This window comes from Trachypithecus francoisi, unplaced genomic scaffold (assembly GCF_009764315.1).
Source record: "Trachypithecus francoisi isolate TF-2019V2 unplaced genomic scaffold, Tfra_2.0 Lachesis_group2, whole genome shotgun sequence".
NCBI classification, from domain to species: Eukaryota; Metazoa; Chordata; class Mammalia; order Primates; family Cercopithecidae; genus Trachypithecus; species Trachypithecus francoisi.
This window is the reverse complement of record NW_022681465.1, coordinates 52,608,798-52,633,518: the sequence shown is the minus strand read 5'-3', so window position 1 is coordinate 52,633,518 and position 24,721 is coordinate 52,608,798. Positions and strand designations below refer to the sequence as shown.

Sequence of the window (24,721 nt, the reverse complement as noted above, 5' to 3'; positions counted from 1 at the left end):
TGGAGAAGAAAAACAATTTAAAACTATGACATTGAACCACTGCCTATTTTTCTTAGTTCTAATAAAAGCATAAAAATTTGCTTGGCAGTTCATACCCACAGAAATCTAGGTAACAGGAAAAAGGAAAGGGTGCTTTGGATCAAAGTTTATGTGTGTTTTTGGCTTTTGTTTTCTTTTGAGACAGAGTTTCACTCTTGTTGCCCAAGCTGGAGTGCAATGGCACCATCTTGGATCACTGCAACCTCTGCCTCCCGGATTCAAGCCATTCTCCTGCCTCAGCCTCCCAAGTAGCTGGGATTACAGGTGTGTAACACCATGCCCTGCTAATTTTTTGTACTTTTTAGTAGAGATAGGGTTTCACCATGTTAGCCAGGCTGGTCTAGAACTCCTGACCTCAGGTGATTCACCTGCCTCGGACTCCCAAAGTGTTGGGATTACAGGTGTGAGCCACAAAGTTTATGTTTTTAATCCATACAAAGTCACACCTTAAACTTAGGTCATATGTAGTTATATACTTTATGAATCATCATGGGAAACAATGACGGTACATGAAATTGGGAGCCATCCTGGAGAAGGACAGGGATGATCAGCTGTCAGGGGCTTCCTCACTCCTTTCCAGAAAGCCTTCCCCACTAGAAAGCCGCCTTTTTCATCCCTCCCTTCTCATGGTCCTTACACCACTCATTTTGAAAGTGAAGCCCTTGGGAACCTCCCTGATACAAATCAAAATTTCAATGTTAAAAAATAAGTTTGTCTTTTTAAAATGAATTGAGGATGGTGCAAGATAGCCAGTCTTGATGTTGGTTACTTTCTCCACCGGTGTATGGATGAAGTAGCCTCGAGACTTTTGGATTTCCTAGATCAATAATAATAATAATAATAATAATAATAATAAACCCAACTGGGGAATGTGTTTAAGATGGCTAAATAAGAACATTAAAAATAATCTCTCTGGCTGGGTATAGTGGCTCACGCCTGTAATCTCAGCACTTTGGGAGGCCGAGGAGGGCGGATCACGAGGTCAGGAGATCGAGACCATCCTGGCGAACATGGTGAAACCTCGTTTCTACTAAAAATACAAAAAATTAGCCGGGCATGGTGGCAGGCGCCTGTAGTCCCAGCTACTCGAGAGGCTGAAGCAGGAGAATGGTATGAACCCAGGAGGCGGAGGTTGCAGTGAGCTGAGATCACTCCACTGCACTGCAGCCTGGGCGGCAGAGTCAGACTTTGTCTCAAAAAAAAAAAAAGAAAAAAAATCTCTTCAAGAAAAAACTCTACCACCATCATTTAATTTTGTCTACTGTGGTAAAATATATATTTTAAAAATTGCTATTTTAACCATGTTTACATGTATAATTCAGTGCCATTAATTACTTTCACCTTGTGCAGCACTATCCCTTTCCAAAACTTTTCATCATCCCAAACAGAAAGTTAATTTCTTTCTGACTTTCCAAACTGATAGACATAGACTCAGTTGTCAGCTCCATAATGAGTTATTTGAAAAAAAAAAAATGCACAAGGGTTTAAAAATACTTTATTTTGTGACATTTGTTAACACTTTGGTGAATTTGGATGTGTAATACTAACACTTTGGAAGCTGTTATTTTCCTTAGTGTAGCCAAAGACTGCAGGAGAATGAGCAGCCAGGATGGATTTGTGTCTATCACTGTGCTTACCATAGTCTATTGCAAACAGTCACTCTGCCTTGTTTACGTTGTTTCTCCAGCATCAACATAGTGCCTAATGTAATAAGTGTCTGTGACTGAAATATACTAGTGCTGCATACAGGTTGGGCCTAGCTATGTCAGTAAACATGGATATCTGAGCTTGCTTTACACCATACTATCTCTCTGAAATGAAAACACTTTATAAAAATAGTTACGCACATTAAAGACACCATATTTAAGTAGAATATGCAATTTAAACATTTGTCTCTCATTGTACCTCACACGTTACATTTTTGTAGGACACATAATTTGGAAAATAAAGAGTGCCTTACTTATTAACCTTTAACTTTATAATTATTTTGTTTCCTTCAGACTGGAAGAAATCTAATTTTTCCTGAAACTGCTCACCTGGAGTCAGAAGAACCTATCTTTTGGTCATGATTCTGATGTGTCTAATCAGATCGCATCAGAAACCTTTCCAGGTGCCCACCCCCATCCATGCTGACCCCCTCCCTTCGCATCCAGCCTTTACTGTTCTTTCAAAGAGTTCATTACTTTTATCAGAGACCAAGTTTTAGCTTGCTTCCTAGCTATTCTTGAATGCAGAGGATCTTGAGCCTCTAGAAGGGAAGACAATAAGAAGGGTGGTAGAGGCCGGGCGCGGTGGCTCAAGCCTGTAATCCCAGCACTTTGGGAGGCCGAGACGGGTGGATCACGAGGTCAGGAGATCGAGACCATCCTGGCTAACACGGTGAAACCCCGTCTCTACTAAAAAAAATACAAAAAAATTAGCCGGGCGAGATGGCGGGCGCCTGTAGTCCCAGCTACTCGGGAGGCTGAGGCAGGAGAATGGCGTAAACCCGGGAGGCGGAGCTTGCAGTGAGCCGAGATCGCGCCACTGCACTCCAGCCTGGGTGACAGAGCGAGACTCCATCTCAAAAAAAAAAAAAAAAAAAAAAAAAAAAAGAAGGGTGGTAGAAAAATGATCTCATTCTTGCCTTGTGCCCTCACCTACTTGATTTGAATTTGAAACCTGGAGCTGGGTGCAGTGGCTCACACCTGTAATCCCAGCACTTCGGGAGGCCGAGGCAGGTGGATCACCTGAGGTCAGGTGTTCGAGACTAGCCTGGCCAATATGGTGAAACCCTGTCTCTACTAAAAATACAAAAATTAGCCAGGCGTGATGGTGTGTGCCTGTAATCTCAGACACTTGGGAGGCTGAGGCAGGAGAATCGCTTGAATCTGGGAGGCGGAGTTTGCAGTGAGCCAAGATTGCACCACTGCACTCCAGTCTTGGGTGACAGAGAGAGACTTTGTCTTAAAAAAAAAAAAATCTGGAATTTTTCTCTGGCACATCTTTGCTTTCACCTGGAAGTTTAAACTTTGACCTGAAGATACAGAGGAATATGCGTGCTTCTTACCATTTGTGAGAATTCAAAAGTTTGTGTAGTTTGGCATAAAGTATATCTGAAAGGATTCACATGAAGCTAACAGCCTTGGTAGATTATGAGAAGCTGTGGGGAAAAGTGGGTAGAGGAAGGCTTGGGACATTTTCACATGTACACTTCCATAGTAAAAAAATTTTGAACCATGTGGATGTACTGCCCATGTGCAAACTAAATAAAAATCTTATAAAAATAAGTGTAGAAGTTGAGGGAATTTAATTAACAAATAGACAAACAAAAACCCTTTATCTAGAGTCTCTGGAAATACACACAAGAAGCTGGTAGCCATAATTATATTATATTATTATAATTGAAGGATTATATTTTCTCAGTATACCTATTGCTGTGTTTACTAAAAATGTGATCTTTAAACATGTATTTAAAACATGAAATACATGTTTCATCGCATTTCCCTATTTTTTTAAAGATACTATTGCCAAAGATAGTAACTGTTGTCTAGTTTCGAACCATATAGGAAAAAAACCTAATGCTGAATATAGGATAAGTGGAGATCGCTCTTTGATATAAAGTGATTGGTGCTGTTTTTCATCATCTGTGACCCTGCCTTTTGGTCTCACAGGCTATGAGATCGTACTCCTCCCATCCAGCCCATTTCCCAACCCTGCCAGGGGCTACCTTTTCTGTACCCACTGTACAGTCTTCATGCTCTGCTCTTTCCTATCAATCTGCAGCTAAATTGTGTTTTTATAATTTCTCAAACAGCATGTTTTGCCTTCCTGTTGAGATATGCATTATCACATGTGATATGCTATGAAGCATTCTTGTAGGTATTGACCAAATCCATCATTTTCTCCTTCCTTAGAGCTAAATGGATTATGTGATGAGAAACTGCTCAATAGCAAAGGATATCTAAGACAAACCTTTTCCATGTGATCTTATAAATGTGAGCCTCTCTGCTTGAGATGGGCATCACAAGGCCCCAAGGAGCTCTAGGAGGTCAACTGAACATAGTTTAAAAATCACTGTTCTGAGATGTACACCAGAAACTCTGTTAATATTCTGATAAATATTCTGTTTCCTCTTAATTCTCTTTTCTGAATCTTTTTTTCTAGCAGGAAGAAGTAAAGTGTGAGGAGGAAGTTTAGCTCTGTTCTGTTGATAAAGTTCTTTGTGGCTTCTGCCTTTCCACATTCATTATTTCATTTCTTTTCTCAGCAGTTAGAGTATTAGTTAAGCATATGGACTATACCTTACATTGTGTCACTTAACTTTTCTGTACTTCAGTCTCCTCATCAGTAAATGGAAGTAAGTCATCTTCATCCCTGGGCTCTTATGAGGGTTAAAGGAAGTAATTCACATTGAGAACTTAACTTGGTGCCTGGCCTACAGTGAGTGCCCAGCTCAGGTTGACTCTTACTAGCAAACATTTACGTGTCCAAAGTGTGCCAGGTGTACAAAACAGCTTCTATCTTCTATACTGTCTTCTTTACTGTGCTCTTCCAGAAGGCAGTTCCTAGAAAGTACTAGTACCTGAAGAGTTCACATCTCATCAACTCTTGAGGATTGCCTAATCTAATGGTTCTTAGGAAGACAGGAGTGCATTTCAGGACTACTATTTTAGAAGCCTTTTTAAACAAACTTATCACTATCTTTCCACCTATGTCCATGTCTTTGTTATCTATATCTATGTCATCTATATCTATACCTGTGCCTGTATCTATCCATCTGTATCTACATTTATATCTACCTATATCAATAGCATTCAATTCCTATCTGCCCCTTCCTCTATTTCCTTGGAAGTTTCAGAGAGTTTGTCTTTGGGGTGGGTGTGGAATGTATGTATTTGCAGCTGCCATTCATTCTTTGCTCCTCTTACCCCTGTTAAGAATTACAATGGTGGCCTGTCAGAAAAGTTTCTCTAAAGCCCAAGACCAAACTTTCTTTTTCTTAGTGGTTTTATTTCTTCTGAAACATAGTTATATAAATTGAATGGAATAAAATGGGGACCATTTTTACCTATTGCGTCATGCAAAAGGTGCCATGAAAAGGCTTTGATGTTGCTGTATGTTCATGTATGGGTTTGGAGCACTGCCTGCATTTAATCTCATCCTCACCACCTAACAACCACGTGACCTGGGACAAGCTATATAACCTCTCTCAATGTCAGAGTTTAACCATCTTTTTTTTTTTTTTTTTTTTTTTCGAGACAGAGTTTCGCTGTTGTCGTCTAGGCTGGAGTGCAATGGCATGGTCTCAGCTCACTGCAACCTCTATCTCAGCTCACTGCAACCTCTGCCTCCCGGGTTTAAGCAATTCTCCTGCCTCAGCCTCCCAAGTAACTGGGATTATAGGCACCCACCACCATGTCTGGCTAATTTTTGTATTTTTAGTAAAGATGGGGTTTTTGCCATGTTGGCCAGGCTGGTCTTGAACTCCTGACCTCAGGTGATCTGCCTGCCTTGGCCTCCCAAAGTGCTGGGATTACAGGTGTGAACCACCATGCCCAGCTGGTTAACCATCTTTATACCATCTTGTGGTGAGAACTTAATGAGATGACCCGGGTAATGAACTTTTTATGAGAAATATACACAGTAAGTGATTTTAAATGTTAATATTAATTTATTACTATTGTTATCATTGTTAATTCTGATGGAATTTGTTATAAAAGTAAAAATAATCTTAGTATCTTTGTCAACTTAGAGTTGCCTGCTCTGGTTAATAATTTTCAGAATTTAAATGTATCTGTGTTATCAAAGATTTATGGATAAATAACTAGCATTTAATTTTTATGTTTTAGACCTAGAAAACACAAACCAGGTTATCATAATTATAGAACGATTAAAGAACACAAGAAAATGAAATAAAATTAGAATATTTCACTAATGTGTTGAGTGACATTCTTAATATAAGCATACTCTTCAGGATTTTAACTATATTAGAGGTTTGTTTCAAAGGATCTGGAGAAACCAAAACATTAGCATGAGTCATTCTTCTTCATTAGGCTGTAATTATCTACCACTCCTTAATTACTGGAAATGTGCCTTTATGTGGTAAAGGCGTAGAGCTCAACTCTACTTGTCTCCGCTCAGACCACTTCCACTTTGTGGTGAAGTGTAAGGTTAAGTAATTTGTAATTTGTAGAATGACACTGTTGGTTGTATACACTGATAAGGCTAATATCTTCACTTAGTGAAGAGGTCAAGATAATACCATTACAGGAGTCAATCCCAGAGGCAATAGAGGATAAAAAGGGAACTGTGATTTTTTTTTTTTTAACCTAATAAACATGAATCAGTAGCCTACAGTGGGTCAGGTAATAACTTCAGTGGGTCAGGTAATAAGTTTAGTGCTGAAACAAAACAAAAGGTAAGTCAAACACAAATGCCCAGGTGGGCAAGGCTGAGGGGAGTGAAGTGAGCACCTGGGCATGATGAGGATGATAAAGAGTGGAAAAGGTTGTACCTATTGTGGCAAGCACAGGCCCTGTTCTAAACAGGCAGCAGATACAGGTTCCCAGTGATGCTGTCCTATGAGGACGAAGGCTGAAAAATAGCAGGCCTTAGGATTTTTCAACCGAGGCTAGAAATGCATCTTTAATTTAAAAATCTCCTATATCCGAGTGCTTGCAACTAATTTAAATTTTTTAAAAATCGTATGAGAAAAGTAATTCCACACATCAGTGATCAAGGTTCAGACTCTGGGAAGTGAATATGTGACCTCTGCATTTTCCTTTATCCCACCTGTTGGTGTTGAGGGTCTTCAAAACTCATACCAGGTCTGTCTCCTTCCCTTTGTCTGCATATCTCCCCTCCCCAGGTGATCTCATCTGGTCCCATAGTTATAAATACCACTTATGTGCTGATGATTCCAAAACATTCTTGCATTATACTTCTTCCTTAGCATGAAACTAGTAAACTCATCTTCCTGTTGGTCCTATATTGAATGACAAATAACTAACTTGAGTCCCCTGTCCCTTGCCCAAATTTGTTCTCCCAGTCTTTCTCAATTTAGTTTATGCCTCCATCATCCATTCTTTGGTTCATGCCAAACTCTAGCAGCTGAGCTTGATGTGTCTGTTTCCTTTAATTCTTACATCCAATCTATCAGTAATTGCTGCCATTTCTTCCTTCACTTTTTTTTTTTTTTTCAAATTGGTTCATCTCCATACTTTTCCACTGCTACCATCCTGGTCCCTGCCACCATGATTTCTCACCTGAACTCTCAAGATCCTCCTAAAAGGTAGCCTAGCCTTTACTCTTGGCGCCCCGTAATCCATTATTCACATGGACTTTTATAAATGTAAATCATGTTATATCACCCCTTGCTCAAACCTTTTAAACATTTTCAAATGATTTTGGAATAAAGTCTGAACTCTGTACTCTGGACCACTTATAAAGCACTGTGGTCTGCCTCTTGTCTACTCTCTGAAAGCACAACTTCCACTCTGATGGGCTGCAGTCTCTTGGGCTTCTTTCGATTTGAAAGCCCAAGGCCTGATAGCCTATTCCAATCTCAGAGAATTTGCATTTTCTACTTTTTCTACCTGGAATGCTCTGCCTCTGGTTTTTGATATGACTCTCTCCCACTCATTATTCAAATCTCTGCCTGATGTCCTTGCTTAGAGAGCACCTCCCACACTAGTCCTCAATGGCGAATGAACGCCATTGAGCTCACTGCCCCCTCAGTACTCTTTTACAGTCTTTTTTCCTTTAAAAACACTTTCTTTTTTTTTTTGAGCCCAAGTCTCACTCTATCACCCAGCTGGAGTTCAGTGGCACAATACTGGCTCACTGCAATCTCTGCCTCCTGGGTTCAAGCGATTATCCTGCCTCAGCCTCCCAAGCAGCTGGGGCTACAGGCATGAGACACCAGGTCTGGCTAATTTTTGAATTTTTAGTAGAGACGGGGTTTCACCATGTTGGCCAGGCTGGTCTTGAACTCCTGACTCAAGTGATCTGCTATCCTTGGCCTCCCAAAGTGCTCAGATTATAGATGTGAGCCACTGTGCCTTGCCAAAAAGAACTTTTATATTTATTATTTATATGCACATTTGTTTTCATTTATTTATTCAATTATGTACGTTAGCCAAATAATGAGTTATAAGAAAAAAGGTCGAAGTTCAAGAAGCTTTAGTTTGGAACACACTTTGATTTTAATATATTGTGGGAAGTCTATAAGATGCTGTTACTATATGCATCTTTTAGAATAAGGTATTCTGTTTGTACAGAAACATTTAAATGAAGCATTAACTATCTAATCAGCTTTTCAGTACTTCGATACTTTAAGCTATTAAGACCCTTTGTTAACGACTGTGATAAAAGTCAAAGCAAAATGAGGATATAAAGATAATCATATGCAGATTTTCGCAGATTTAAAGCCTGACAGCATAATTGACAGCATTTTTCAAAATAAAGTAAGAACTAATTGTTCATAACCCATATAATACTGGAGAAGAAAATTTGAAAATTTAAAACTTTATAATTTACCTCTCTGTGCTGAAGAAACCAAAAAAGAAAAAAAAAAGAGAACGAAAAGCCTTGTATAAAAGTGTTCATTATTTTTTGCTAGCAATATTATTAGTTATAGATAATCATGAAATCATTCTGAACAAATATAGTCATCTACAAAGAAAATATATTTGTGTCATATCTTGTAATGTGTAAAGGCTACATTACACATATCTTTGACTTACATGTCTTTCCTTTCACCTGCTCTTTCTCTACCCTTCAGTAACTCTGAGCCAAAAAGACAAACGTAATCTCCAATGCTTTCCAGGAACAAGCTAAAGCAGGGAGGGAAGTAACATTTCAAATAGAATCAGCTAGAAGTGGAAATCTCCTCCCTTCAAGGGTATATTTTCAAAGCGTTTTTAATTTGAACTTTCAATCCCTCTTCAGAAATAAGATAGGACTCTTTGTTCCTACTTTTTTACTGAATCTCCATTCTTGACTGTAGTAAAATGCTTCTTGTTCTAACATACTTCATTCGTTTTATACATGATGGATTACGGCCTTTCTGGGTTTTCCAAATCCAAAATGTCTGTTTTTCTTTCGAGTCGACAGTGTTTGGAAAAGGTAGGCAGAATTCTTATTTAACTTATTTTGTTCAATACACTCCACAGCACAATCCCCAAGCATGTAAAAAATTACTCCACCCACCTTAGATGTGGTGACTAGTCACTGACTAACAGTGAAGTCAAGTAACCAACATGTTGAATTAAACCAAGATTAAAACGGTATCATTTGTACCGACTACTTGATAATCATTCTTGAAGGCAGACAAGTCTAGGGCTAGTGTACTGTGACAACACAAAATACACAAAATATTTTTGAAGTAATTTTATTTTGAATAATTTCCTATGTTTTTAATGTTTTCATTGGAAATAAGAATATTTCTTTTAAAAAGATTTCATTTCTCCCCTAGATACTATTAGTGTGATAACCTCTTGATTGAATATTTTAAATTGTTAGCATTTTGGTGTTTGTATTCGAAGACTCTTCTAAGATGGTAATTTTCCACTTTTCACTTAAAATAAAGAACATAATCAATAAAGAATCTAAAGCTATTATTTATTGATATTTGGTAAAATCAGAGCATCATCATGTTGAAATCACTGTAACACTAAGCCATGAAGCTATAGTTAGTCCTTTAGCTGAGTCAAGGTTCTTGCAGAGCTGCAACCAGAGAGAAAGGCTTCACTATTTAATGGAGTTTTCTTGGTATTTGGGAGAGTTTCCAAATAATCATTGGCTTCACACATACTATGCTGATTACAGCACAAAGGATGACACAGGGAAAGCAATGTCTGTTTAGTATGAATTTGTTGCTACCTGCAAAGATTATTCAATATAAGCTTTTATACCTAGAAATATTATAGAACTATATTGCTTTAATAGTTCACAGAATAACATAGAATTCAGCATTCTAGATTTTTCAATATCAAGTTTAGAAATATTCTTAAGATGTATTTTATGAGTTCAGCTCTATTAAGTGATTAAACATTTAATGGATATGGTTCAAAGTTCTAAATAGTAAGCTCTTTTAGTTTGGTAACTAATTACTCTTTTCTCTACATTTGCACCTTCATTTGACACTTATTTTATTTTTTCTTGCTTGCTTGTTGCCTTGATAATATTGTCAGTAAGCACACTGAAGAGATGGTTTATATTTCTATGGAGAATAACCCAGTGTTTTGCATGGAGATGGCCAATGTTCAGCAAACGGCTGAATTCTGTTTTCTCAAAAGGACACACAAATGCAAAGAAGACTAGGACATGGGCTAGCAATTATGCATACTGACAGAAGCAAAGTTGGTAAGAAAATATGTATTTCTGTTACCATGATTAATATCTCTTTATTCTTAGTAATGACTGTCTCTTTCACTAGACTATAAGCTGTTGAAGGCAGACACTGTATGTTTTGTCGTCATATTCCTAATGCTTCCACATAAGTGCCTAACACATTTGTTGAATAAATAAGTTATCTATGAGTGTATATGCATGGATGCAATATATGAGTATTTTTACATATGTATGTATATTCCTACATATATACTTTTGCTCTTTACTTTTAAGCTTATTTATTATATTAATATGGTGATATTCTAAGTTTGATCAAATGGCAAGCCTATGTTTAATGCAGTAGGTTCTTATTATCATTTTTGGTTTCATGCCCTCTGGTAATTGGTAAGAAATTTTAGATTTAGTTATCTAATATGGATGGTGTGCTAATTTTTATAATTCCATGATGGAATTCTCTGATGTTTTATAGCTATTAGTTTTTAGACAGAATTATTAACTCTCTCTCTCTCTCTCTATATATATATGTATTCACATATTTCCCCCGTGATTTATAAAATATTTGTAGATATTTTTCCTGGTATTTGTAGATTTTGCATTGGTGACTGCAAATAAGATATTCTGCCTCAAAAAGACAAAAATAAATTGAATTAACTTTTCCAAACAGACTCAGAGAGTTCAATAAGTTTTAGGTGGGAGAGAGAAAATTAAGACTAACTAACACGTATCCAGTTCTTCCATTAAACTTTGGCTCTGCAGATGGTTTGTGATCATACATTATTAAATTCACCTCCTCCTTGTGATACGTTCTGTACCACCAAATCCCAACTCTGCAGTTATTACATAAGGAACAGGATAGCACTGCAGTGACCAAACGTAAATCCAATACTCTTCAAAGCTGCATACATGCATGAGGAAGATTGCTGCAACCTGTCTTTGGTGGACTCTCATGGAGTATCAGATGCTGCATGTTATGTGGGAGCCATGCACAAGACCAAACAAAATTTGCTACCCAAATTCATAATTCTCATGTTCATCTGCTGCTTCTCATTCCATGAATTGAAAATATTTCCCTGGGATTTGGAAAGGCTGAACCAAAACTTGATTAGAAAAAATAACTGGATGGATTTTGGTCCTGGATTTATTTAGCAAACATGTATTGATCACCTACTATGTGCCAGTTATTGGGTATGTGACTGGGATACGTCAGACAAAGATTCCTGCCTTCGCGAAGCTGTTCAATATTCTTGTGGTAGAGACAGATGACAAACAATTACATAAAAATAAGTAGAGTATACAGCCATTGCTACAGAGAGAAAGAAAAGAAGGGTGAGAGAGATTAGGATACTAGCGGGGGACAGATTGCAGTAGTCAGGATGACTTCATTAAAAAGGTGAGAAATGAGCCCAGATTTGACGAAAAGGAAGGGGTTAGCCAGATAAATGGACTTTTATCAGCCAGGTAGCCTGGGACAAGCAATGCAAACCTCTGAGTCTTGATTTCTTCATTTGTGAATTGGAAGATTGGTCTAGACCATCTCTACCAAAGTCCTTTTAAGTTCTTAAACTGTGTGAACTATGATTTAGCTGATGCCAACATTACGGAGTGAAAGCAGTCATCTAGCTAATGTTCATTAAGTGAACACAATGTGTCACGTGCTGCTAAATGCCAGTGATGTCACAGCATTCAACAAATGCTTATTATCGTAGTGACAATTTAGAAGTATCTCATTACATTCTTCATTCGTGTGCTCACTCACTTAATCAACAAACATATATTAAGCACCCACTATGTGCCTGGCACTGCTCTATAGTTACAGTTAGTTACAAAGCTGAGAGACAATCTAATGAGGGAGGGAGGCATGTTAGCAGGAAGTCCATGTGAGGACTGAGCCAGATTTGAAGAAGGGAAGGTGGGTTCAGGACACACAGCAGGAGGAGGAACAATGTAAGCTGAGAGAGGAGTGTGCACTTCTGCCAGAGGTTCTGGATAGACATTATTTTTTTTTTTTACTTACAGACACAAACTTGTGGCAATTTCTTCTTTAAGCAAATCTACTTGTTTTATTTGTTGACAAAAGTGACCATTACTTTTACTTATTAAATAGAAGGACACGGTTTTCATTTCTGGGACTTCCTCTTGTTCTTCCTTACAAAAATTTAAAGTAGTGGATCTGTGCTCACATAGTAAGTACATTAAGGGAAAATATTATTTATGTTTGGAAAGCTTTAGTTTCTACCAGGAAAGTAAAAATGGTCAGATAATGTTTAATGTGACTGGGGAGCCTAGGCGCGGTGGCTCACGCCTATAATTCTAACACTTTGAGAGGCTGAAGTGGGCTGATCACCTGAGGTCAGGAGTTACCAGCCTGGTCAACATTGCAAAACCCCGTCACTATTGAAAATACAAAACTTAGCAGGGCTTGGTGGCAGGCAACTGTAATCCCAGCTACTTAGGAGGCTGAGGTATCAGAGTCGCTTGAACCTGCGAGGCGGAGGTTGCAGTGAGCCCAGATTGAGCCATTGTACTCCAGCCTGGGTGAGAGAGCAAGACTCCATCTCAAAAAATTAAAATTAAAATAGAAATAATATGAATGGGGAAATTTTAAATTGTGAAATTAAAGAAGGCAAAGAAAAGAACTTATAAAATGTTTACTTTATTAGAACTAAGGTGATGATATGGTTCTGTTAACAAATGTACTTTGAAAAGCATGAATTTTTTTGACCAGTATTTGTAGTCTGTTTTCTATTTAAAAATCAATTTTCCATAACAGGGAGGAAGAAATAAACGTAATGATAACAACCACCTGGATAAGTATTGGCTCTTGGGAACCAGGCACTGTACTAAACACTTTCCACGTATTTTCGCATTTAATTCTCACAAAGCTCTACAGAATAAGCAGGCATTAGGCCCAATTTTACAGATGGGGTAACTGGGATTTGGAGAGATTAAGTAAATTTTCCAAGGTCTAAGCTAGCTAGTGGCATTACAGGAAAGACTCAAACTTGTCATCAGAAGACATCTGCTTGAACACCAGATGCAGGAAGCACTGACTCTGACCTTGATGAAGTCAAGCAGTTACGTGTTCATCTATTTTGCTTTGTATATTGGTTAATGGGCAAATGGTCATAACATTTCTCTGTTATCTGTAAATGTCTTCTAAAAAGTTGTGTTTTCCCATCAAAAAGTGGGGAAAGGATATGAACAGACATTTCTCAAAAGAAGACATCCATACAGCCAACAGACACATGAAAAAATGCTCATCATCACTCGCCATCAGAGAAATGCAAATCAAAACCACAATGAGATACCATCTCACACCAGTTAGAATGGCAATCATTAAGAAGTCAGGAAACAACAGGTGTTGGAGAGGCTGTGGAGAAATAGGAACACTTTTACACTGTTGGTGGGATTGTAAACTAGTTCAACCATTATGGAAAACAGTATGGCGATTCCTCAAGGATCTAGAACTAAATGTACCATATGACCCAGCCATCCCACTACTGGGTATATACCCAAAGGATTATAAATTACTCTACTACAAAGACACATGCACACGTATGTTTATTGCGGCACTATTCACAATAGCAAAGACTTGGAATCAACCCAAATGTCCATCTGTGACAGACTGGATTAAGAAAATGTGGCACATATACACCATGGAATACTATGCAGCCATCAAAAAGGATGAGTTTGTGTCCTTTGTAGGGACATGGATGCAGCTGGAAACCATCATTCTTAGCAAACTATCACAAGAAGAGAAAACCAAACACCGCATGTTCTCACTCATAGGTGGGAACTGAACAATGAGATCACTTGGACTCGGGAAGGGGAACATCACACACTGGGGCCTATCATGGGGAGGGGGGAGGAGGGAGGGATTGCATTGGGGAGTTATACATGATATAAACGTCATGCACATGTACCCTAGAACTTAAAGTATAATAAAAAAAAAAAAGAAAGTAAAATAAGGAACATGAAGTTACTTAGAAAGTTAAGAGTATAGAATTTGAAGGATGGTGGCATAACATAAGTCTTAAGAAATAAACAAGAGCTAAATAATACAAAGCTAAAATATAAACAAGTAGGTAAACTAAGAGATTGAAACTAAAGTTTGGCAACAATAAAGGTATATTGATTTTACTTTTATATTTTTAAATCAGGAAATGTCATTTAACATTTGCATATTAAGACAATTATTCTTTCTGAATGTTCCTAGAAAGAATTATATGGAGATGGAGGTAGAAAGCTGTGGCAATAATTTTGATGACAGATAATGCTTAAAAATTAAACTTCAGAATTGGAAAGAAGTAAATATTTTGATTATGGATTTTGTATTGGGTAGTGAATGTGAGTGAGAGAAGGAGGAATAAAATATTACAAAGGCTTCAGTTTGGACCAGGGTACTTTTTAAAGGTCTCATCTGCAGGATATCTAAGAGGATATTCAGAGTAGGTGGCTACCATTTTGATTCTATCATATGTCAGAAGAGATGACTGAATGAAGAAGCAGAGAAGAAGCACTGCAACAGAAACCATTTAACTCCAACACCTACCTAGAAATTAATAGGCTAATTAGTCTCTGCTTGTCTTTTAAGTTTTCCTATTATGGCTGGTCTTTTCAGCCACCATTGATGTCTTATTGTTTTCCCTAACTATGTATGCAAGACCTTTGTAGTAATAACAATATCATATTCTAATAATTTCTCATTGTTTCAATTGTGTTTTTTCAGTTGTGATTGATTTTCCATGATTGTCAAAAGGACACATAGAGAAGTCCATCAGTCAACCACATAGTATTGCCAATCTCCAAATTGTGGTGATCTTTAACTTCTTTTCTAATGTCTTTATTTTATACTTAAAATGATTCTGCTTTTTGCAAACTTACTTATACATGTAAAAGGTTTATGAGAGACTAATGCTGGGCTATTTTCTCATTGCACTAACAAAAAATGTTTTCAGCCATGGATTAGATGAGCTGTGTTGCCTAGCAACACTCTTCCACATATACTCTGAGTTGCTTAGCAGCAAACTTTCAATAAAGTGCTATCTTGAATTGGTAAAAAAAAAAAAAAAAAAAAAAAAAAGTTGTGTTTTAAAGAGTGTATTCTTCATCTCTGAAATTTTACTGGTGGTTGAAAGACTACACAAAGTTTTTGGACCTGATACAAATATAAATATTATTCTTTCTGTGTGATTTGATACTCCATATAAAACTCTTCCTAATGGTCTCAAGTTTCAAAGGATTTAAAAGTAAAGTAGCCACATTGTGACATGAGGAACAAAATCCATTAGTTTAGAGTATAGAGAGGGTATTAACAGTGGCCCCTCTTCCTGTAGAAGTATTTGAGAAGATAACTATTGCCTACATTGAGGACAGTATGTTGTATACAAGCTAATATCTTGATTGCATAGTTTTAGTAGACTTTGTGGACAAATGAAGTTTGCTTTCCTGTATGACCAAATCATTTCAATGAAAAATGAAAGGAAATGGATTAGTGCATGTGAACTTTTTGTCTAAAGCTAAATCTTTTTCCATGGGAAGCTGGGAGAGATTTCTTTTTCATTACCAGAGAAATGTTTTTCACTAGAAACACTTTGCATAGGGATTTACACTTGCTATTTTCTTTCCTGGTCATCTGCCTTTTTTTCCCTTCTCTCTCTCTCTCTCTTTTTAATATCCAGATTAAACTTTTTTTGTGTGTCTATATCTCTATAAAACCTCTCCCAACAAAATTATGAGGAGGCCTTCAGAAAAATAATTAACTAACTCATACACATGGAACTTAAAAATGTATCATTAAAATGTTGAGCATCTGTATCAAGGCAGCCAAGAAGAGTTTGAGGATGATTTGCGCTATTTTCCCAATATTGTTCAAACCTTGGGAACTTGGTATCTATAAAATAGAAATTTAATAAAAAATGGGAGAGAGTTAGGCCGGGCGCGGTGGCTCAAGCCTGTAATCCCAGCACTTTGGGAGGCCGAGACGGGCGGATCACGAGGTCAGGAGATCGAGACCATCCTGGCTAATATGGTGAAACCCCGTCTCTACTAAAAAATACAAAAAACTAGCTGGGCGAGGTGGCGGGCACCTGTAGTCCCAGCTACTCGGGAGGCTGAGGCGGGAGAATGGCGTAAACCCGGGAGGCGGAGCTTGCAGTGAGCTGAGATCCGGCCACTGCACTCCAGCCTGGGCGACAGAGCCAGACTCCGTCTCAGAAAAAAAAAAAAAAAAAAAAAAAAAAAAAAAAAAAAAAAAAAAAGGGAGGGAGTAAAGATGTTTTTACACTAACGTGAATTTTCAACTATTTTCTGTCACTAACAGAAGCTCATACTGCTTATCAGTACCATTCAAGAATCTGAGATTGAGATAGCTAATTTAATCATCTGACTAAATTCTTCAAAAAATTTGTGAGGATTTCAGCTCCCTAAAATTCCTTCTGGGCTATGTTTGATAAATAGAAGTTTTAAATATAAGAAAATATGCAGTATTTCAAGTAAGCAACGAAGCAAGTAAGTAATCTGCTTTGTTGATTCTTGTGCTATCTGATTTATTTTTGCATTGTAAAAGACAACTGGAATTATGGAAGGTCACTTGGAAGCAGTTTCTCTGAAGAACTATGGGATTTGAAAATTCAATCTGAATGCTATCACAAAAAATTGTTGGGAAAAAAGTAATGAGAGCAGGTATTTGGTTTATGGGCATAATATCATAATCCTATGACTCAAATCACATTTCAGCATTAAATTTCCACAAGCCAAATAGAATTCTATTACTTGAAAGCTCTTTAGCAACTCTTCGAGGCAAGCCTGCACTTTCTAAGAATGTGAATTTACAATTAAAATGAAGTGGACTATCAAGTCTTTTTAAAAATGTGGACAGTGTATGCAAATAATCTGGATGATCCTGATATTCTGAGTCAGAAATCCCTTTGCACTAAATTTCAACAGAGGAGATGGGAATGGAAAGGCTGGAGTAATGGAAGTTTTCCTGCCTGAGATAACTTGAGTATGACTTATAGGAGTAATTTTTCAAATGTTAGTACATTAAAAAAATACTGGTCTCATACTCTGAGTGCAATTTTGATTAAATGGTTTGTACACAGTTTATAATACACCCTTGGTATCTGTCATCTAATAACATGAAACCTCGGCTTAAGTTTCTATTGCATTGTATATAAAACTGGTATTATTAATAATGACTAAGTATTACTATTTTGACTGAATTGAATTCGTCACTAGAAGGTAAAAGGGTATTATTCCTTATTAGAAATTTATACGTGTAAATATCATATGGTCTTTGGGAAACAGCTCTGATTCTACAGTATATCACAGAAACAACTGAGTCAGCAGCTTGCAGAGTAAAATTTATGATTACAATTTCTTTTCTCAGTTCAACAGAGAAAAAAATAAAGCTGTTGGACGCAAACACAACTAAAAGAGATGTGTCTAAAATAGCTGGACATAGACAAATTCAGAATTCTATTTTGGTAGTCATAATACGTACAGGAAAATACTTCTAGACAGATTTACAGTATTATTTGACCTTCACAAGTCATAATTTTCACAGTGAATGCAGTTTACTGAGGCTACGCTTTTGACCTTGAAGATATAACTTAGAGTTTTATGTCTTTTGGCAAACTTATCATGCCTCTGGTACCCCAATTGAATTTATCTAAAATTGTCATCATCTGCTTAAACTGTTAAGTTCTATAATTCCTTTTTTAATTATTCAGCATCCAAGGGCAAGGAGAGAACTGTTCCTCTTATTGCATAAGTCTCAGCTTTTTTAATGCAGGATGTCCCTCATCTGAAGCTGGGACCGAGGAAATAGCTGCATTGTACTGCAGCCTCAAATCTTGCTACAGCTCTCAGGCTTAGGATTCAGCTGAGCTGAACAGAAATGTGGAGGGGCAATGTATTGGTCTATAGGAGCTAAAGCTTTACTGAAGCAGATTATAAGAGGGTAAAGTACTTTTTCCTGGACAATAGCTTGTCTAATTTTCATTTTATTTATACTGTGTCTCTTAATGATTAAACAGTTACTGTAACAGAATGACCTTATATCTTTTTACTTCCTATTTACTCTCTCTGACTTGCATTTAAATGAACTTTATGCCCTCCATTTTACTTGAAGGTAGCAACTGCACTTGACAGCCTTGAACGATTACACCAACTCACTGCAGCTGGACATCCTTAAGCTACTCAACTTTAATTGTCCCCAATTCTTAACTCTACTGTAATGCAATAGTGCTCAAAAGCCAGGGAACACGTTTGCCAATTGGCAGAAAGGGAAAGAAAAAGCCAATGCAGCAGAACTAAAATTAAGAAACACTAGCCCAGCATCTCAACTCTAAGTAACTTGAAATTAATTAGGCTTTGATAAGAGAAGCTGTGTTTCCTTACCTTGGATGTGAATAACTCTGTCATGATCCAGAGTGTAGTTGTCTGAAAGATGATCAGCCCAGCAGATTGAAATCAGCACCAGAAGAAGTAGACTCTTCATCTTTATAGCCCAAAGAATCTTCTTCACTGCGAGAGCATCACATATAAAGAGGCTTGTGAGATTTGGAGCCTTTTGGAGTGTTGCACTGCACAACTTATTACCGCCTTATCATCATAGAAATGGTCTGTAAAAATATTTAACCCAATCTGTTCAGAAAGTTACTGTAGCTGCCTTTGAGAGCTGAAGACGACAGCTTTGAACAGTTCCAGCTACCATCATACAGCCAGAGTCCAAATAGTGTTTAACTCTATCTTTGCAGAACTGTAAATCTAGAAATTTAAAACACTGTAGTTTTGATACAGAGAATTACAGCAAGTAAGAAAGAGATGTGGCAGAAACATAAACAGACCCTTAAAAAAATTTAAGCCTCTGAATTTGCAACACAAGTTAATAAAACAGCAATGTGTTATGTCTCTATATGAGTATTTATCACTTGGTCTAATTAGAAATTGAATCTGAAGCCAGGGCAGATAATATTTGCATGAAACTTGACATCATCATTCATTTTACATGTGGCTTCCTAAGCAGGTTAGACTTGCTTGTTCCAAATAGAAAAGAGGACAAAAAAAAAGTGCCCGATTAAGCAGAAGCAGCACATTTGTTACAGATTCACTTACCATCTTAAATACTGCTTGGGTCTACGGTGAATAGTTGACAATTATGAACAAACTAGGTTAGAGTTGTGCATGCTACCACTGCAGTCATCCTGATTGATTTTTCATTCATTTCAACCCAAAATGCTGACGCACCAACTTAGAGTGTCAGGTAGGGTCTCTGCAGTCAGCGGAGCCACAGTTGCAGGGAATGTCCCTGCCAGCCTCCCAGGGCAATTAGGCAAATGAAAAGCTGAAACAGACAGGGAGGCACAGCTCTGGTCCTAAGTGAAAGAGGCAGAGCCATCACTCGCCTGTCCTTTATTGAAAGACTGATGTCTTAAAAGGGGACATAACCTCTTCCCTCCCAAAAGTTTGTCATTGGAAGGACCAAAAGTGATTCTAATTGATACGAACCTTATAACCTTTGCAGTATTTGGCCAGGCAAGAATTTCAGTGGAGCTTCTCTGTTTTAATGTGGAAGCCGACACGAAAATTAACAAAGACTTTCTTTTTCTCTCATGCACACAGCAGCCTTAATAATACTGGCTATTTTTAAAACTGAAATTGCACAGTACTGGCTTCTCACACTAATTTGTTTTTTCCAAGAAAGCCTGACTCCCTGGAATACTTATTAAAGAGCTCTGAGTCTGTTCCTGGAGGTCCTTGTAGGAGAGCCTCTACTCCAGAACCTAATTCACTTATTCACAGAAGTTCCCCAAGTCTCTTCTGAGACTGAAACACATCTCTGCATTTTCTCCTGTGAAGATTTGCACTACTGTGAAGCTGATGGCTTTAGTCTTTCACGCTTGCTTTAAATCCTTTCTTTTTCTTCATTATATCACAGAAAGAAGATGGTAGATAAGCAAACAAATTGCGAAATTTTTTTTGTCCAGGAGACCAAGAATGTTACCTTCAAAATTCTACCTGATTTACTAATCTTATTTTCAGAAGTTCACTTTCTTTTTCGTCTAAGAACTTTTTTGAAATGCTTATTTTTGTTGTTGTTGGTGGTGGTTTGTAGTCACTAACTTTTGTCCAAAAAATTACAGTTTAAAATATTACCTATTTTCAGCCCAGGATTGTGCTTTGGGTGAACCAAATATAAAGGTAGCCTTTTGGAATTTGGAATATAATTGAGATAACTGTGAACACAAATATGAAACAATAGACAGTACTAGAGGTGTGAGGTGCTGTCTGCTTGTTTATAGGAATCAGAGAAGGTGGCGCTGTGGAGGAGAGGGTATAAAGAAGGTGTATAATTTAACAATCAGACACAGGAGACATTCTAGATGAAGAGTCAAAATGAGCAAAAGTGGAGAGCTTGCTAAATTAATGTTCACATTAGTGTGGTCATGTATAGTGTAATTTATAGGAAGGTGCATATGATACACACACTAGGTTAGAGTTGTGCATCCTACCACTGCAGCCACCCTGAATTTCATTCATTTAAAAAAAATGACGGCCAGGCGCGGTGGCTCAAGCCTGTAATCCCAGCACTTTGGGAGGCCGAGACGGGTGGATCACGAGGTCAGGAGATCGAGACCATCCTGGCTAACACGGTGAAACCCCGTCTCTACTAAAAATACAAAAACTAGCTGGGCGAGGTGGCGGGCGCCTGTAGTCCCAGCTACTCGGGAGGCTGAGGCAGGAGAATGGCGTAAACCCGGGAGGCGGAGCTTGCAGTGAGCTGAGATCCGGCCACTGCACTCCAGTCCGGGAGACAGAGCGAGACTCCGCCTCAAAAAAAAAAAAAAAAAAAAAAAAAAAAAAAAAAAAAAGACACATCTGTCTGTATATCTCCTTTAATTCCATACCATAGTATTTAAAATTATACTACTAAGGGTTCATTCCAATGCGTTAAAGTACTGACTATCCAACAACCTAATTTAAAGTTACAAACATCTTGAGTGCTTGTGAGGGAGTATGGGGAATAAACAATGATAAAAACACTTTTCAGGCCGGGCGCGGTGGCTCAAGCCTGTAATCCCAGCACTTTGGGAGGCCGAGATGGGCGGATCACGAGGTCAGGAGATCGAGACCATCCTGGCAGACAAGGTGAAACCCCGTCTCTACTAAAAAATACAAAAAAACTAGCCGGGCGAGGTGGCAGGCGCCTGTAGCCCCAGCTACTCGGGAGGCTGAGGCAGGAGAATGGCATGAACCCTGGAGATGGAGCTTGCAGTGAGCCGAGATCGCGCCACTGCACTCCAGCCTGGGCAACAGAGTGAGACTCCATCTCAAAAAAAAAAAAAAAAAAAAAAAAAACACTTTTCATGGAATGTCTACTGCTCGCCAGCACTATGGGCAGCATTTTGTCTGCAATGGCTCATGGATTCCTTAAAACAATAATGTGAGACAAATATTTCCATTTCTTGGGATACAAGCAGTAATCTTGCTAGAAGGTACACATCTAGTAAGTGGCAAAGTCTGTATCTGCCTTCAGGCAAATTTAATTTATTATTTCTTTTGTTGCCTTTTTAAATTCAAGCTTTTAAGCTTACAACTACTATGATCTTAAAACTCTGACTTGTGCTATGTATGAACATAAACATTTTTCCAAGGCTTACATATTGAGAAGGCAGTCAGGTGGTATTTTTCTTAACATGATTTGCCCTGCCTCATTAATTATAACACTCTGGTACCGTGAAAAAGTCTTGGTGGTTCACATGTGTGCACACATATACAGAGATACACAGAAAGATAGATACATACCATCTTTGAAAAATTCAAGTACATTGGACATGTGCAGTAATTTGTGATTAGAGGCCTCTATCAGTGAATACTTTGGAATACCCTGTGCTGGCATCAATGCAATCCAGGGAGGTGAGAATGGAAATTATCTTTGATACCCTGGCAAGCACAACAACCATCTCACCAGTAGGCAGGAAACTAGAGAAGTATACTTTAGGGTCACAGTCTTCAGGTGTCTGAGCCATCAGATATACAAAACAAGGTTCTGCACACCAGACTGAGGTCATTGAGGTCAAGGGCTGTGCCAGAGGCCTGTGTGCTGGTCCCAGTAGAAAAGGACAGCTCAGGCATAGTAGGTGGTCATGTGAGTGAATAAATCCGAGTCCTACTTATTTGCATTTTGTAATCATGCCTCCTCTCAATGTCTAGGTATGTTAGGTAAAAATTTGCAAGTTTTGATATGAGCTAAAATTTAGACAATCTGGGAGACTTTTACACAACCAGCTATTATCAACTCCTGAATGAGTGCTCTAAGTTCACCTGCAATCCACATATTGAAGGTCTCCTTTCACAGCCTTACAAACCTTGATGCTCAAGCAGCCAGCTTCAAGATGAATCCAAACTGAAATGTCTGTGTTCATAGTCAAAGACAGATGATAGGAATGTAATTTTACAGTCCTGCTTTCTTGATAATCAAACCACGATTTGGAAGCAATATACCTTATCCAATGTGAAAGAGTAATAGTTTGATAGAAATGCAGACATACTAATATCAACAGTCTAATACCAAGATGGTCAACTGCTATTTCTTAAGTGTCTACTACATTATCATTATCATGATCATATTAGGTAATGTGGAGATAAAACCAAATGAAAGGCATGTGTGCTACTTCATGTGCCTTGAGAGCTAACACTACATATTTCCTGAACTGCTATTTCTCAGAAAAACTCAATTGAGGTAGGTATGTTGTTAGACACATTTTGCAGTTCTAGAAGTGGAGTCTTAGGGTGGTGAGGTACACAGCATGTACAGCAAGGAGCTGGTAATCTGGGCAGTGTGACCCCAGAGATGCATTCTCAACTACCATTATCATTGTCCCGGGTCCCTTGATGAGTGCTGTCGGCTCTCTCCTAGCCAGTCTTGCAACCCCTTTAATGCTTCTTGCAAGCTTGAATTTTCCTTGTCATATTGCATAGTTCTGTGACAGTTCAAGCTACCAAGTCAGCTTAAAAGCTTTTCTGATGCCATGGACTGGATGTCCAGCCAAGACCTTTTCATTGTGGTGAGCTTTCAGTCTGGACATGGGCAGCCTGTTGTTCCCTTACCCTGGGCACGATCCTTTGGCAACCTGACAAGCTGGGAAAAATCATAGACCAGAAGGAAGAAAAGTGAGCTCTATTCCAGGTCTCACAACCAGTACATCAGGTCTCAATTTCTTCACCTACAAAATAGAAATAATGACACCATCTCTCTGGTTTTAAAGTATTCTTTAACAAGTATACAAATCACAAATACTAAGGTATTGTTATTAAATTGGTAAGGACTGCCTCAAACTTGATTGATTGTTATGGATAAATGTAAGAAAAATAGCAAACAAGGACATCTCCATCTCAGAGACAGATGAAATCTTCCTGTAAATCTGCTATTTGGAGTGAGTTCAGGAGTCACTTCCCAGCAGCAGCAGCAGCACTTGGAAACTGCTAGAGAATGGAAATTCTTGGGCCCCTGATACACTGAATCAGAAACTCTGGGGGATGGTGCCCAGCCATCAGTATTTAGCAGTCTCCTTCCCCCTCAGTGATCCTGATGCATGGTCAAATTTGAGACCCACTGGTCTAAGTTTTTAAGATTACTGAGCGTTCTTCCTCTGGGTGTGGGTTTGAGCTTCTGAGACTTCCCAATTCTTGGAAATAACGCCATGCTTATGTTCATTTTTCCTCTCTCTACTTTTCCTCATTTTTCTTTTTATCTACAGTGTGTGTGTGTGTGTGTGTGTGTGTGTTTTGTAATTAAAAATGTTACTTTAAAACACTGGAAAAGAATGCATATAACATATTAGTCATTTTCTAAAAATAATAGGCAGGTGGCTGAGTGTTTTCCTTTTATTTTACAAACTCTTTATATTGTTGCTACATTTATAAGAATTAAGGTGAAAAATGTATAATCAGAACGATTCTCATCCACAAATGGTTAACAATTTAAACAATACATTTGTCATTATAAAATATTATTTGCCATGGTTTATTTCCTGTAAGGTTAGGATAATGTCATTTTACTGATGGTCTCGGAAATATCTAACACTGGCTGTGGACTTTGGATGACTTCAGCAGGACTGGCAGTGCAGGTCCCTCGAAGCATCACTCGGGGCCCACTGCTCTTCTCTAAAGCCAATACATTGCCCTTATGGACTCAATTATCAAAGGGTGGAAAGTGGGTAGAAATGGAATAGAAAAGCGGAAGAAGATAAAGGAGATTTTAAGAGAGGAGAATTAAGAGGAAGAAAAAGTCACTCAAAAATAAGAGGAAGGGCAATAAAAAAGTAGCAAATGAATAATA

General features: G+C 38.1%; 1 protein-coding gene across 1 annotated transcript in view; it reads right to left on the bottom strand.

Moving 5' to 3' along the window:
• Nucleotides 1–24,721, bottom strand: part of HAPLN1 (hyaluronan and proteoglycan link protein 1) — an 85,352-nt gene that overhangs the window by 19,230 nt on the left and 41,401 nt on the right. The window contains exon 2 of the mRNA XM_033179205.1: nucleotides 18,778–18,903. Within this exon, the coding sequence (XP_033035096.1) occupies nucleotides 18,778–18,877 (100 nt within the window). The 5' untranslated portion in view covers nucleotides 18,878–18,903. The remainder of the gene's footprint in view (nucleotides 1–18,777; nucleotides 18,904–24,721) is intronic.